Source organism: Panicum hallii, chromosome 5 (assembly GCF_002211085.1).
Source record: "Panicum hallii strain FIL2 chromosome 5, PHallii_v3.1, whole genome shotgun sequence".
NCBI classification, from domain to species: Eukaryota; Viridiplantae; Streptophyta; class Magnoliopsida; order Poales; family Poaceae; genus Panicum; species Panicum hallii.
This window is the reverse complement of record NC_038046.1, coordinates 52200448-52216791: the sequence shown is the minus strand read 5'-3', so window position 1 is coordinate 52216791 and position 16344 is coordinate 52200448. Positions and strand designations below refer to the sequence as shown.

At 48.4% G+C, this 16344-nt stretch overlaps 2 protein-coding genes across 2 annotated transcripts; both read left to right on the top strand.

Moving 5' to 3' along the window:
* The first annotated feature begins 6892 nt into the window (after positions 1-6892).
* Positions 6893-15644, top strand: LOC112892757. The gene is made up of 10 exons (XM_025959878.1): positions 6893-6898; positions 7393-7634; positions 7710-8700; positions 10786-11097; positions 11192-11374; positions 12177-12418; positions 12894-13133; positions 13803-14036; positions 14119-14457; positions 14594-15644. Exons 1-10 carry the CDS (start codon positions 6893-6895, stop codon positions 15306-15308), a joined length of 3504 nt encoding a protein of 1167 aa, XP_025815663.1. The 3' UTR covers positions 15309-15644.
* LOC112894442 (epoxide hydrolase A-like) lies at positions 10483-13255 on the top strand. Its single transcript, XM_025962161.1, has 4 exons — positions 10483-11097; positions 11192-11374; positions 12177-12418; positions 12894-13255. The coding sequence occupies exons 1-4, from the start codon at positions 10795-10797 to the stop codon at positions 13141-13143; spliced, it is 978 nt and encodes a 325-aa protein (XP_025817946.1). The 5' UTR covers positions 10483-10794; the 3' UTR covers positions 13144-13255.
* Positions 15645-16344: the final 700 nt, after the last annotated feature.

The following is a 16344-nucleotide window of genomic DNA, read 5'->3' as shown; positions in this document are numbered from 1 at the left end:
CCGGGAATGATTTGGAGCTTGGTTTGTTTTCGCTGATGTCGCGTCGCTCTCCGTCCCTTCATGTCATCACCCGCGGGTCTTGCCGCGGTTCGCCATTCCCCCCAGCCCGGATTCTCTGTCGTGGTGCCACTTCGGCGTAGGGTGTTGATGGGCACGACTGGGCGCCTCGTGCTCCCCGGCTACGTGCCGAATTTTTCCTTTCCTTGGTCGTCATCATTTGTTGTTTTCCTTTTCCAGGGCATCGGAGAGCGGAGATGTTTCCTCCTCGGCTCCTCCCATCATGTCGTGCATGCCTGCCTGCCTGCCACCATGGTGCTTCGCGAGCTTTAAACCTTCTTTCTTGTTTCTATTTTGGTAGAATTTAAAAAGCCTTCGCATATTTTTTCTATAAAATCCCGTCAAATAAAGAAGTTTGACTTAGAACAAAATTAAAATAAATTTAAATTTAAATCAAATTTGGTCAGAGCAGCCTTCCGTATATCGGATAAAGGGGATCACCAGCCAACGCCGTCGTCGTCGATCCATCAAGCCGTCACTGGAACGGTGCCAGCGCAACGCATGCAGCCGGGACCAGTTCGTTCGATTAGATCTGCGGTCAGTACACTCGACATGGCCAACCAGCTGACCGATCGAGTTCGAACCACGCACACCCTCGGCTGGGTCCCAGCTTCAGATCTTAATTAAAAGCTACTTATAAGAGACATGTATGCCCATGCCTCATGCACGGGGATATGAGGCTGGGAATTCATTCGATTCGGTCAATCTTCTTAACTTGGTTGGTTAGTGTTATGCATGTTGCAGCTCGAGCCGACCGATCCACGGCTGAAGCTGATGTAGCCAGTAGCCACCATCTCTGACCAGTGACCGGCACGCCGGTCAAGTGAAGTGCATGCTTGGTAGGTAACGAGGGAGGCAACAAGAAGTCTCGGCACTTGATGGATCTACTCTTGAATTCATCCCTGACGACGCAGTCGAATCCCACGTCTCAACCTATCGTCTACCGGACAAACAATCTGGAAATTTTGAAGGTTGAGACCCGGACCCCAACGCTTACCTAACCCACGCGGAACATACGGCTCGGCTTAGGCTCCAGCTCCATCGCTACGTTGCCATTGGAGTTGGAGCTTCCGTTCTCGGGCCATACTGTTAGCAACCTCCACTCATGATCCGTCGGCAACTGAATCGATGCAAGAGTAACTGAATTCAAGGTGATATGCGAGAGGAATGGAACTAGGGATAGGTTAGACTGTTAGAGGTATGTAGCAAGCAGGAGAATCGAGGGTAGGAGGAAGGATAGAGGTAGCTCCAGAAGGTTTCTGGAAGATAAAGACGCGAGGAATTCATGAGTAGGAATTTGGTTTCTGAGTACGTAATTATTGCTCCATTTCAATCCCCTCTGTGTATAGAGAGGCTTGCTCCGGCCCATGGATTGGCCCAATCGATCTTAACACATACTTCTTTTGTTTTTGCCGTTCTAGATAAGCTGGAGGAAAAAAAGGGGGTTAATCTGCCGTATTCATTCGTCCATTTCAAGTTCCTATTTCTTTATTTAAAAAAGTCCTATTAGGATCGGTTTCTTGAGACTTTTCCCCCTACTTGGAAGAACGAGTACCACGCTGGGCCAAGGTCCGCCGGACAAACCTAGGCAAGCTGGGCTGCTCGCTGAACAAATCACAGTAAACCCGGCCGTCTCACCATGCAGCCTGTCAAGGGAGCCCCTACACCGCTACACGAACGAGTCGCGGTGAGTGGACTGCAATTCTTGGCTCCTGTTTTTTTCCTTTTCAAATTATAAATAGGCCTTCCTGTAAATAAAAGAATTAATAAATAGGCCACGTTCAACCCGCCGCCACGTCAGCAGCCACATCGTGTGGCTGGAAGCGGCGCAGCCCGTCTTTTTTACATTTTGACCCTTTTCGCGAAAAAAATTTACGTTTAGACTCCTAGCAGACTATTCCCACGTTTGGACCCTGGGGTCGGCGCTATGAACCACGCCGCCAAGATCACACGTCTCGGCGCCATAATTTATGGCGTCGAGATGCCACATGCCCTGCCTACCTGGCGCCGACGTGGCAGCCAACTCTGCGCCAGCATATACGGCGCCGAGCTCGGCGCTAGAAATTATGGCGCCGAGCATCGGAACAAATGCCAAACTCATTCGGGCCGGATTGAGCATCAAGAACCGCAATCGCATCTTCCTGATCCACCTCAAGATTAGGTAACGGAGGGTCAGCAGGTGGCATATTAGGGGTTGAATGCACATGAGGGTCGGGAGCATTTGATGACTTCTGCACAACCAAATTCAAACATTGATACTCATTCTTCGTGACGGTCTTCACATAATTCTCCCATTGAACCTCACATGCAATAGCGACCAGCCGTCTGAAAATCTAGACTGATTTACCAAAGTGGACGACCCTTGAACTGAGATGGCATTCTCATTTGAATTGCATTGAAACTCATCATGAGCCCTACCAAACACCTCACTAAACAACGGCCGATCATCGAATATCATGGAGGCCTCGTGCATTCCATCAAAAGTGATATTGCCAAACACATCTTTCGTGACACTACCTCCATAATACAAGGTCACTAAATTATCCATCTAGTTCATATGCACAACACGAAGATTATGACGGGTATAATATATAAATATAAATAATAATATTTTCTAACTATCTAAATTACCTAAATAACTAAATTACCTAACTAAATATCTACATCTACTATCTAACTAAATTTTCTAACTATGGTTTCTAACTATCTACAAGAAATTACTAACTACATTACCTAACTAAACTATTAAAACTAATTAAATAAATTATTTAAAATTAAATAGACTACTAAAATTACCTGAATTGCCAACTACTACAATACCCAACTAAATAAAAAAACTAATTAAAATAAAAGAACTTACAGGAGGCTAGCCGGCCGGGCGGAGGAGGCCGCGCGCCGGCTCGCGGCCGCCCTGGTGCTCGCGCGGCGCTCGGGCGGAGGAGGCCGCATGCCTGGCGGAGGGGCGGCCGGAGGAGGGGCGGATGGAGGAGGGCACCGATGGAGACGCGGCCAGCAAGGAAGACAGAGCGCGCAGAGGAGAGAGAGAGGAAAAGGGCGCGGGGAGAGAGAGAAAGGAAGAGAGCGTGTATAGGATAAGGGCTCAGCGTCATGATCTGTGGCGTCGAGCTCGACGCGATGGGTTGTGGCGCCGAGACCTCAGCCACGCCAGCACTAAGTCAGCGGCTAGGTCAGGGACCTCGGCGCCATGGCTCACGGCGCCGATCACAGGATCCAAATTTGAAAATACGTTCTCCTAAATTTAAATATAATTTTTTTTAAAAAAGACCAAAATGTAAACAGCACGGCGGCGCAGCTCCCGTGGCCGTTCACACCCATTGGTGCCGTAACGTCTTCGGCCGTGCGTCGGTCAGCAGTCACCAGTGTAACATAAATTCAGGAACACCCTTTCAAAAAGAAAAAATGAATCAGGAACACAACAAAACTACAAGTCGCTCCCCCGGCCCGCACGGCCGCACTACTAGACTAGGCCAGTCTCATCAAAAGAAAAAAAAAAGTAGGACTCATTCGGTAAGTCAAGTCAATGATCCTGACTATGGTTGCAGCCCTCTGCGTGGCCTCGGACATATGTCTTCCACTTCCATCCCCATCACCTCCAGTCTCAGGCTTCCAGCTCTATATGTACATCTGCATCGTGTCTTCCTTTGGCAGCACAAAAACAATGGACGCGCGCACTACAAGAAAACAACAAACTTCCAACGGCTAAAATAATCTTTCAACAGCCCCATCGGAAGATACTAAACTTCCGACGGCCGAGGACAGAGCCGTCGGAAGTTACTTATCTTCCGACGGCCGAAGACAGAACCGTCGAAAGTTGAGCGGGCCGCCATTACCCCCTGGCCGGGCTCGCGTTTTCTCAACTCCGTTTTCTTTTCCCATCTCCCGCTGCGCTGCCCGCAGCGCCGCCACCCGCCCCCCCCCCCAGCTCGCCCCGCCCGCCGCGCCGCCCGGCGCCCCCGCCCAGCCCCGGCGCGCCGCCCAGCCCGCCGCCGCCCGACCCCCCGCGTCCAGGTTAGTGCAGCACCGTCGGAAGTTAAATAAAATATTGTATTTGATATGCATATTATAGTGATTAAACACTAATCGGTTAAGTTTAGTAACTAAAGCTTTATAATTATGATATATCTAATTTAAAACTAATTATTTTAAAAATGATATGTCTAATTCCGCCACCGGGTCATACTTAAATTTATCAGATTAAATAGTTAATCAAGATAACTATATTCTAACTTTGCAATTGTTTAACTTAAAGTATGGGTGAGGATCGACGATGCATGTACGAAGGTTGGCCTAATTTGTCAGATAAATGGATAGCTAATACGGAGGAATTTGTTAAGCGTGCTTTTGCTATGTCAAAGAATGGAAATGATGTGAGATGCCCATATAGCCGTTGTCGTATTTGCCATTGTCAGACTAGGAAAGTTTTATCCTCACATCTGATAAAGTATGGTTTCATGCCTAACTATGAGGTGTGGGTGTATCACAGTAAAGCTTTACCTCCTCAGAATGCACCAGAAGTCTCAATACCATTAGAAGTGGCGACATCACCACAAGTTCTAAGTAATAATAATGGAGAGTATGATAGAATGGATGAGATGCTTCGTGATTTAGGGGAAGATATGGAGCTCCCATCCGAGTCTGAGGATCCACCTACGTCGGAGGCTAAAAATTTTTTCGAGCTCCTTAAAGCTTCAGAAGAGCCGTTGCACGAGCACACAAAAGTGACTATCCTTGCTTTCGTGACTCGACTCATGGCTATTAAGTCCAAATTCACATTATCTCACAATTGTTATAATATGGTCTTAAATTTGATTGGTGATATACTTCCGGCAAATCATAAGATGCCTAAAGATGTCTACGAGTCAAGGAAATTGTTGTCTGGGCTTGGTATGGACTACAAAAAGATTGATGTTTGTCCAAATAACTGTATGCTTTTTTGGAAAAATGATATTGATTTGAAGAAGTGTCGAAAGTGTCAAGAATCGAGGTTCGTGGAGGTTGTAAATGAAGATGGTGAAAATGTGACTACAGAGATAGCACAAAAGCAACTTCGCTACATGCCTCTTATGCCTCGGTTGAAGCGGTTATTTTTATCAAAGAATACTGCTAAGCACATGAGATGGCACAGAGAGAGGGTGCGTGCAAACCCAGAGTTGATGGTGCACCCGTCTGATACTGATGCATGGAAAGTTTTAGATGATTTTGATCCAAATTTTGCTAGTGATGCGAGAAATGATCGGCTTGGTTTGGCGACAGATGGTTTCTCACCTTTCAATATGATTGCATCATCATATTCTTGTTGGCCGGTATTTGCTATTCCGTACAACCTTTCCACCACATCTTTGCATGAAATATGATTATACGTTCTTGTGTCTTGTAATTCCTGGTCCGGAACATCCTGGAACACGATTTCTTATGCCAGAATTCAGTTTGTTGCTTCTTATCTGGAACGGACTCAAGGGACAAGATTTGAGAAGAAACGGGATGCTGGAAAATATTACTTGACTGAGGAGCAATACCGCGAGGTACACTGTTAATAGTGCAATTAGTATGATTCTGTTTGTTACCTTGAAACGAAATATTGTTGTGCAGGAAATAATTCCATGGATGGCCACACGTGAGGAGGTTTATCATGCCTTATGTCACTATTGGACCACAGATGAGTTCAAAAGCATTTCCCAGAGAAATAGAGGAAATCGTGGAATCGAGTCTTATCACACCTACGGAGGTGATGGGCACTTTCGATTGGCCAAACAAATTGTAAGTGAACTCTTTGAAATGAATTCTATTAATTTCATTTATCAATGCATGCTTCTTTAATTTTTTGTTGTATATATAGGAAGTTCGCACAGGTGTAGCGCCGAGTGATATTCAAATCTACCTCGAAGGTCATAGAGGACGTGATCCTACAAATCCGTATCATTTATGCTCTCCAGACGGCTACATAGTGTCTGGTATATCTAAATTTATAAAATTAGCACTATCGAGTTGTCATGAAACAATCTTATGTAATTGTGTGATTTTGTTCTTTGAAGATGGCATATGGTGACCAAATGATTGCTCGACATGGAGAGGGTTATGACCGGAGAAACGCGCCTATTGATCCTGAGGCCGTTTACAGTAGTGGTGGTGGAAAACCTCATGGCCGGTTAGATTTCTTTAAATTTCAATCTAATTTTATAATATAAGAAAAAATATATATTTTGAATTTGCTATATTTCGTCAATATTTGTAGGTATCCATTATTCGACAAAGTCATTGACTCGAGTCAGGTGCCGTCGCGTCAAAGAGCGGGATCGTCGCGGTCAGCAAGTCGTAGCACAAGTAGTGGCGACGACAGCGCTGAGGTTGTAAGGCTGCGTGAAAAAGTAGGACAACAGGAGCTACAGCAGCAGTGGTTCCAAGCTCAACTTGCACAACGGAATGCAATACTGCAGGTAAATCTTAATTGTTACAACTTAGGTTAGGTTACATTCTTACTGACAAATTTGATCTTTCAGCAAATAGCGACCCAACAGAATATACAAGTGCCACCACTAGTGCCTCCACCTTTTGCACAGGCCGGTTGGCCATCAGCTTCACCTCAGGTATGATAGTCAAGGATTCAAATGTTAGTTCATAGTCATTGCAAAATATGGTCACTCTAAATAAATGTTATCCAATTAGTTATCTTTCAAACTAATCTTGTCCATTTATCTTTTATAGCCTTTTCACATCCCACCACCTAACTTAGCAGCACCGGGAGACTCAGTCGTTGATCCAACATCGAATTGGGCGGATCAATTCATTGGAAGTGCCGGATCAATTCAACCAGGTGATGGAGGTGGCCAAACTTAAGTGAAACATTATTGTTGTATGAATTTGTTCGATATGATACTTATATGAAGTTTGTGAACTTTGATTATGAACCTGTGAAGTTTATGTATGTGGATATATGAATTGTGTACTTGCGTGCAATTTCTGATTGTGAATTATAATTGTGGATGAAATTTGATTATATATAATGTTTGTGGTTGGTTTTGGGTTTCAATGTGGCTGTTAGCCTGGGAAGCTTAACTTCCGACGGTTTTTGGGCGCCCGTCGGAAGTTTGCGGGGCTTAACTTCCGACGGCCAGGGAAACCGTCGGAAGTCGGAAGTTAAGAGACGGTCGTCAGTCGCCGTCTGCGCGGCTAACTTCCGACGGTTTTACGTGGCTATCGGAAGTTGATAAACTTCCGACGGTTTTGGTGTCAAATCGTCGGAAGTTTCAAATTTCCGACGACTTTAGCCCAACGAGCAAACTTCCGACGGTTTAGCGGTAACTTCCGACGGTTTAGCCGTCAGAAGTTACCAGTCTTGTTGTAGTGGCGGTGATATCCGCGGTGGCCAGCGACCTCATCAGCCGGTTCATCTCCTTCCTCCTCCAGAAATCCCAGCAGGCTCACCGCGCTGCCGTCAACAACACGGCGCGGCTGCAGCGGCTGCTCCTGCGAGCTCGCGCCGTCGTCGAGGAGGCCGACAGGCGGCGGATCGCCAACCACGGCATGCTCCTGCAGCTCAAGCAGCTCAGGAACTCCATGTAACGGGGCTTCTACATGCTGGACACCTCCGAAGCGTGCCTCCTGCGACCGAACGGAGGCGGGGTGGAGGTGAGCCGCCAACACGAACTCCAAGCACAAGTCATGGACGATTTGGATGCCATGCTTGATGACATGAAGGAGTTTCTCTTACTTGGGATGCAATGCCCTCCGATTGCTCGCCAGCCGTATAGTACGTATCTGTTCATGGAGAGGTGCATGTTCGGCCGGCGCATGGAGAAGGAGCACATCGTTAGCTTCTTGCTGAACCCTTGCTCATCTCTGGATGTCCTCCCCGTCACCGGGCCGTTCTACATTGGGAAAAGCACCCTAGTTGAGCATGCTTGCAGAGAAGAGGCGGTGCAGAGGAGCTTCCCAAACATACTGCGTCTCAGCAGCGACGATCTCAACGACCTAGCTGGTAGTGACAGCGCCATGGATGACCACAAGCTTGGTCGACCTTCTCACGGGAGGTCTCTGATGATCGTGGAGCTCGTTCATGACACGAATCTGGCGGCATGGGGCAAGCTCCACCACTCCCTGCGCCATCGGGCGGATGGCACCAAGGCCATCCTCATCAGCAGGATGGATCGCGTGTCGAGCCTAGGGACCGTGCAGGCTCTCAGGCTAACGAAGCTGCGCAGAGAGGAGTACTGGTACTTCTTCAGAGTCCTGGCCTTTGGGAGCGCAGACCCGTACGATCACCACCCGAGCCTTGTCCCCATAGCCGAGCGGATCGCGGCGGAGATCGACGGCGCTTCGTTCATGATGACGGGCGCCATCACAAGGGCGCTCAGGGCCGATCTGAGCGCGGAGTTCTGGGGCCGTGCTCTGGGCTATGTGAGGAAGTCGATGCAGATGCATGCTCGTGTCTTCTGGGAGGACCCGAGGGCGGCGCGGTCCCGCGAAAGGTACCTCTCGTACATTCACGGCTTGAAGCAGGACTGTCCTCCGATACTCTGCTACAGGAGATACAAGACAAGGTCTCTGCAAGGGGACACGGCGAGCATGGTGATGACCGGCCGGGGATGTGTTTGCAGCGGTAAGGTCTGTGAAATGTGGAGACAAGTTTGATTTTGTGACTCAGTCTCACATACCTCCTTCCTACTACCACGTATCAAAGCGGGTTGTGGAGAAACGTTAGAGAATTCATCGTGGAAACAAGTGCCCTAAGAGAAAACGGAACTAGCAACAAGCATCCTTCGCATGATCTTTGAATCTGATAAGCACCTAGAATCTCATCGGGTGATGCTATTTAGTGTATAAGAAGACTGTAATAAACACTGTAGAAGAAGGTAGTTTGTAATAAGTCAAGCTTATGATGGGTTTGTAATAAGTGTTATTCTAGTGCCCTTATTTTTGTAATATTGCGGATCATACTTTATCAGTTAAATATTCTTCACAAATGCTATTTATGCATCTGGAATTTACATTTGTGAAAATATTAAGTGATCAGAAAAGTCGTGGCCATAACATTCCTTTAAACATCGAAGGGCTAAAAACTAGAGTCAGAAGAATGAATTCAATTGTTGGCCGTTCGTCCCAGGTACTCAAAAGTCTAAAGTAAGGTCCCCTTCTTATACAAATTCTGTAGAAAACCAAAAACAAGTTCATACTCAGATACAGTACTTTCTCTGGTCACACTCACACACACCACCACACACGTTAGACGTAAAACACATTCCCGGAGCGCTCCGATCATGTGACATGGCTCTCAAATAAATTTCTGAAATTAGTCATGTGTGTGCTAATCATGAACACCGTGATCTGAGCTACCCCGAGTGAAGTAATGCTTATGCCCTCATTCATCTGCCAGTCTGCCATGCACCACGCTACAAGCCTGCAAGGTGGTTCCCGTGCAGGAAAGTGCTTGAGTGCATTTCGTTACAAAATCCCCAAACCAACATACTGACATCCAGTGTCCTGGCACCTTTCTAGTTTTCCCCGGGCAAATTTGAATGAACGAATGGCCTAAAAAGTTATGAATACGCCTGAAAGGGAACAAATACTGGGAAAACCATCGTGGCCTTTGGGAGATCTGGACAGAGCAGCCTGATCTTCAGCCGGCGCAAAAGAACTTGGCATCTAATTTGTATAGTTTTCTGTTCTTCTCCCCTCTTTCCAACATTTCGCGATTAAAAACCTAAGAAATTAAAAGGAAACGCATTATGCCAGGCACTCTCTGAAGCCTGAAGCCGCAGAAAACTATACAAAGTTCAGGGTCTGACCAACCAAGAAGCTGCAGTTCAGCGTGCGGAGTCGTCCCCGCAGACTCATGATGCGTTTAACGTAGCTGAAACTTGAGAATGCTCCGTTGTTCTCATTCTCCCCAGAAGCTTAGAATGTTTTGTTGGAGGGAGCTGCTGCCTCCCCTGTAGCTTCAAACCGGGACCAGGAAGCTTAGTGGCAACACCAGGGGCCAGTCCACGGTCAGCCGCAAAGCAAGCCGGCAAAGCCAACGTGCCGCCGGGTCGCCAGGCTAACCACGAGACACCAGTGGCGTGGTCGTGCCTGGCGGCACACACCTCCATGGGCGTAAACACGTCTGACATCTGGCGTGGCCAGCTGCCAATAGGCCAGTCAGTCAAACAATGGAATGCAGTTAACTAGTGAGGTGGTTCGTGTAATAATTGTATTTTATTATAAAAATAAATAAATATAAAACATATCTTAGAAAATGAACAATAGGAACTCAGATGTGCGATTTGGCTTTGGCACGATTGGATTTTATTTTATTTTATTTTTTTGGAAAAGGCACTATTGGATTGACCCGGAAGTTCCACGCCTCCTCCGGTGCGAAAGCAACCTTGTACAGTGCCGCAGCTTCAGTGCCACTGCTTCAGGTAGCTCCAGCAACTCTGCGATAACGAGGATTTCGAGCAGCGACACCCGTCCAATCCCCGGGAGCCACGAACGCCGCCTGCAGCCTGCCGCCTGCCGCTGCCGGCGCGGCGGCGACCCCCACAAATCCGCATAAACTCTCGGCCGTTTCGCCGGTGCCGCCCGTCCGTTCGGCCGCCTCGCACGGCCCCAAATCCCCCAGCTGCGCCCCCAAAGCCACCAGCCGGCGCGCCCCGCTACAAAACCAGGCGGCTGCGCGTGCGCGTGTAGCCACTAGCCAGTGCGCTCCAGTGAGCGGAGAGGAGGGCGTAGGATAGGGGGATGGCGGCGGTGGAGGGCGTGCGGCACCGGACGGTGGAGGCGAACGGCGTCCGCCTGCACGTGGCGGAGGCGGGCCCCGAGGGCGCCGCCGCCCCCGCGGTGCTGCTCCTGCACGGCTTCCCGGACCTCTGGTACGGCTGGCGCCACCAGATGGCCGCCCTGGCGGCGCGGGGCTACCGCGCCGTGGCGCCCGACCTCCGCGGCTACGGCGACTCCGGCGCCCCGCCCGACGCGTCCGCCTACACCACCTTCCACGCCGTCGGGGACCTCGTCGCGCTCATCGCCGACCTCGGCCAGCCCCAGGTTTCGCGGCGGCAGCGGCAACCCGTTCGATTCCCCGCACGCCGAAGCCGCGAGGCAGCGACTCGACGTTGACTGGGTGCTCTGCTTGCGGCAGGTGTTCGTGGTCGGGCACGACTGGGGCGCCATCGTGGCGTGGCAGCTCTGCCTCCTCCGGCCGGACCTGGTGCGGGCGCTCGTGAACCTCAGCGTCGTCTACCACCCGCGGCAGCCGGAGAGGAGCCCGCTCCAGACCATCAGGGCCGCATGCGGGGAAGACCACTACATGTGCCGCTTCCAGGTAACCAGTGGAGTACTCTGCTTCCATTTCGATTGCCACTAGTCCCAACTCCTACCAGGCAGAATCAATTGTCTTTATTATGTGACGGTCTGTCCTCTGTCCTCTATGGACGAGGTTTTGCACTGCTGGTGCCTGGTGGACTCGTTTATTTTGGTTGATTGGTTGGACGGATGCTGGAATGAGAATGATTACTCGGTGCCTATTCAAGGGAAGGAGCGGATTTGGCAAAGCAGCCGAGCAAATACTGGGATTGAACAATAACAAAGATCTGCCGTAGCAGACAGATAAGATAACGGTGACGAAATAACTGTGAATTGAAAGATTGTTTGATTTAGAAATTAAGTACAACCCCTAGACCCAACTGAGAGATTGTTAGCAGATCATTTGGTAGAAGCTTGAATACTTATTCCCATGATTTTTTCCCTAAAAGAAATTAACATCAACACAGTACCAATCACGTGCACGGGTCTGGTAAAAGCACATTGTTTCTTAGAAAATATCAAGCCTTATTTGGAGCTCTACCAACTGAACATTTGCACACAGCAGCCGGTCTTTCAGAGCTGTAAAAATTAACAATTCAGATTGTTGCAGTGACTTTAGTTGATCTAGACCTTCAAGAGCAATTAAATCTCTTGGATGTCACTCTCTTGAAATACTCAATTTCTTAATGTTCTTTTGCACATAAACTGCAGCATTTCCTTAGTGGTGATTGTATGGAGTCAGCTTTTGATGTTTATTTTTGTCTGATATACTTTCTGCAAAATTAATATTGCACATTTGAATTGCATAATGATCCATGCAGGAACCTGGAGTTGCTGAAGCTGAATTCGCTAGATATGATATTAAGTATGTGTTTAATAAGACATTTGGCATGCGCAAGCCAGCTGCTCTTATTCTACCCAAGGACAAGAGCTTCTTTGACTCGCTTGATTCAGATGGAACTTGCCCTCCATGGCTATCAGAGGAAGATATTTCTTACTACGCAGAAAAATTTTCAAAGACAGGGTTTACTGGAGGATTTAATTACTACAGATGCATTGACCTGTATGTCTTTCATGGTTCACTCTCGCAATTTTGATTTTCAATTTTCTTTTTAATTCAGGCAAGCAATTATTTGCCATATACAAGTCAAGTTTCACTTCACAGTCAACTGATGTTACTGATCTGTTATTCTGTGGTGCATACCTTAATTATTTTACTGTTGATTTACTGTTGTTTTATGCTTTCAGATGTTTAGATGGTTTGAAATTCTGTAGTGCATATCTTTATGATTTTTTAATTCACATCCTAGGAGGAGCTATCACCCCTGAAATGTTTGCGAAAACTTTTAAAAGGAGAGGATTTAATGACAGATATAATGAAATATATTTATCTTAACAAACAACAGTTGGTATGTATGTATGCCTGAATTAGATTTCAGATTGTGCCAGCCAATGCCAATTTAAACTTTATGTATGGAGGCTTTGTTTAGAGCTGACAAAGGCATTAATCCCATCAGATTCGTTATGTGTTCATGCAGGAATTGGGAGCTTTCTGCACCATGGACTTGTGCTCCAATAAAAGTTCCGACAAAATTCATTGTTGGGGACCTAGACATTACATACAACACTCCGGGGGTACAGGACTACATCCACAAGGGTGGCTTCAAGGCAAGCGTGCCGAATCTTGAGGATGTTGTTGTCATGGAGGGAGTGAGCCACTTCATCAACCAGGAGAAGCCTAATGAGGTTTCTGATCACATTTGCGAGTTCTTTAGCAAGTTCTTATAAGGAAACACTATTGAGCCTATAGGCTTTCGGGCTGCTTATATGTCAAATACAGTTGTGAGAGCACCATACTGATATAATATAAATAAAATACAGTCTTTCTCTTGGAGCAGAATTTGTGTGGGGTTCACGCTTCTTGGATCTTGCACAGTGCTATTTCCTCGCACTCACACTGGAGCAAATTGTAGGCAGCGTGGAACTTGTAAATTTGTACTAGCTGAAACCCAAATAGATCCTCGCACTTACACAGTGCTATTTCTCTCTCTCTCTCTCTCTCTCTCTCTCTCTCTCTCTGCTCAATATAAGCAGGAGAACTGGATATCTTTACTTAAGAACTGCGGTTCGAGTTCAATGTGAACCTGGCAAGAGTACAGTGGCAATGACTTGATGGAATTTTAAGCACCTGGAGTGCAATCCTTGGAAGACTAGCAAGTTTCTATGCCCCCAGTCAGCATACTTTTCCTGCAAGGAGGAAAAAGAGAGATGGTCCATTGGTCCGTGTGGTTGAAAGGGAAACGATGCTAATCTTTTCTGTACCCGATCATGGGCGAATTCATCACGATGAGTGACCTTTCACCATCGTAACCGCACACATAATAATCAAGGGCGAACAAAATTCCAAACCAGTCTCCTTCCCTGTTGACATAATCGTTGCTGTTTAGTCGATCAGAAACTTTTTACGACTGTCAATCAGAAATTGAGGCGGCATTGGGCATTGGCCCTTGCAAAGTTGGAATGGAGGTTCTGCTCTCTGCAGTTGCTAGCGACCTCGTCGGCCGGCTGATCTCCTTCCTCATCAGCAAGTTCCGGAGCGAGGCTCCACCGACGACGTCGTCAGACTGCAGCGATCGCTGCTGCGAGCCCGAGCCGTCGTCGAGAAGGCCGAGGCGCGGCAGGTCACCAGCCGGGCGATGCTGCTGCAGCTCAACCAGCTGCGGGGAGAGATGTGCCGGGCACCTACGTCCTCGACGCCTTCAGGCGGCGAGCCGTCTTGCCCGGTAGGAGATCGCACGCCACGGCGAGGCGGTCGCTCGGCTTGCTTCCGGGCAGCGATGCCGCAGGTGAGCTGTCCGTTGCGGTGGAAAGCATGGAAGCTGCGCTGGGTGACATGAAGGAGCTCGTCGTGCTCCTCGGCGGCTGCCCCCGCGTCGGCCGGCAGCCGTACAGCGCCTACCTGTTCATGGAGAGCTGCATGTTTGGGCGGCAGATGGAGAAGGAGCAGATCGTCAGCTTCCTGCTTCAGCCTGCTCGAGATCTGGATGTCCTCCCCATCATCGGCCCTCGCGAGGTCGGCAAGCGGACGCTGGTCGAGCATGCGTGTCTCGAGGAGAGGGTGCGAGACCACTTCGCCAAGATTCATCGCCTCTGCGGTGACGATCTCGATGTGCAGGGCAAGGAGCCTCTTCGAGGTGTGGTCGACACCGCTCAAAGGTCCCTGATCGTGATCGAGGAGACGCACTCGGGAGGAGCTCTGGTACCTGTTCAAAGCGTTGGCGTTCGGAGGCGCCGACCCGGAGGAGCGCCCGGAGCTCGTGCGCGTCGCCACGGCGCTGTTCGCGGGCATCCCGGACCTCACGCCGTTCGCCGCGGTGACCAAGACCGCCGCGTCGCTCCGCGCCGACCTGAGCGCTCGGTCCTGGCGCCGCGTGCTGAAGGTGTCCCTCGGGGTGACGGCGCTGCAGCTCGGCGCCGCCGTCCCTGGGGGTCGTGGTCGTCCGGAGGAGAAGGCCGCGTACTACCACCCCGGCGTGCCGGTGAAGGGTGGGCGTAGCGCGCCGTGCTTGTTCTACGACAGGCGCAAATCGACGGGCATGCCATGGAGCGAGCTCCCGAAGGTGACGATGCTGGACGTCGCCGGCGGCGCCGTCCCGGCCGGGGAGAAGCGGTTCGACGTGCTGGTGTGGCAGGCCCGCATCCCTCCTTACGCAAGCTACGTCGCGACGTGCGACATGGAGAGAGCGGCGCAGGTGGAGATCGGCAAGAGACGGCTTGTGAACAAAAGGAGGAGAGGCCAACTGGTTAGTGGCTCCGGCGAAGACAAGGTGCAGGAGGTGGAGGACGCTAAAGATTGGCGACGGGTAAACTATCCGCGTATATTGCCTCTGGATATCCATACCCGCGACCTAAAATCTATACCCGAACCTATACCCGTTACCCGCAACGGATAACAAACCGTATCCATATCCGTTACCCGCGGGTAACGGATATCCGCGGATATATCCGTTTGTCCAATAACAAAGACTTCAGATATCCGTTACCCGCGGGTAACGGATATCCGCGGATATATCCGTTTGTCCACTAACAAAACTTCAGAATTATTCAAAGGATAAATTAGCATACAGATTTTCAGTTGCATAAAAAATACATAAATGTCCAGCAGAATTAAATCTAAATTGTTCAGATAATAAAATTACAAACACAAAAATTCACTTGACCAAATAAATATCTCATCCAGAATCAGCACCCAACACACAAGATTCTTCTTTGATTTCTTCTTCTTTATCTTCAAGGCAAGACCAAAACTGTTGAATCCTCCATAGATTCAGCACCTAAAATGAAGTTACATTGACATTATTATCTACATACTTCAAATATAACATATTAGCAAAGCAATAAAAAGTTTGTTTACCTTGAAGAGTCTGACGAAGCCAACTTTGGCTACACATCAAAGCTTCTAACATTTTAGGAGTAAGACGACTGCGATGATCACTTAAAAGCCTCCCACTTGTACTAAAAGCAGATTCAGATGCAACAGTGGTGATTGGAATAGCTAAAATGTCTCTAGCAATTAGCCTCAAAGTTGGATAACGAGTTCCCTCTAGCTTCCACCAACCAAGAATGTCAAAGTTATCATTGTCATGATTAGGAAGAGTTTCTTCTTCCAAATATCGATCCAGCTCATTCTTACTTCTAACAAAGGTATTAGTCTTCTTATTTGCAGCAAGTGTCTTAAAAATGGACAACACTACAGCTGCACTAACAGTAGAAGATCCACTAGAAGAGGAAGTTATAAACTCTGGTTCTTTCACTTGGTAATGCTTCATCAATTCAGTTAGCAATTCATGGGCATCCGAGATATGTTGTTCAGCTACTTCTTCACCAAACAAAGCAATATAACAAGCATGCAACATTGTCATCTTAAGGCGTGGATCCAGAATCACAGCAACAGCCATAAGCCCATGGATGTCAGTCCAATACTTATCA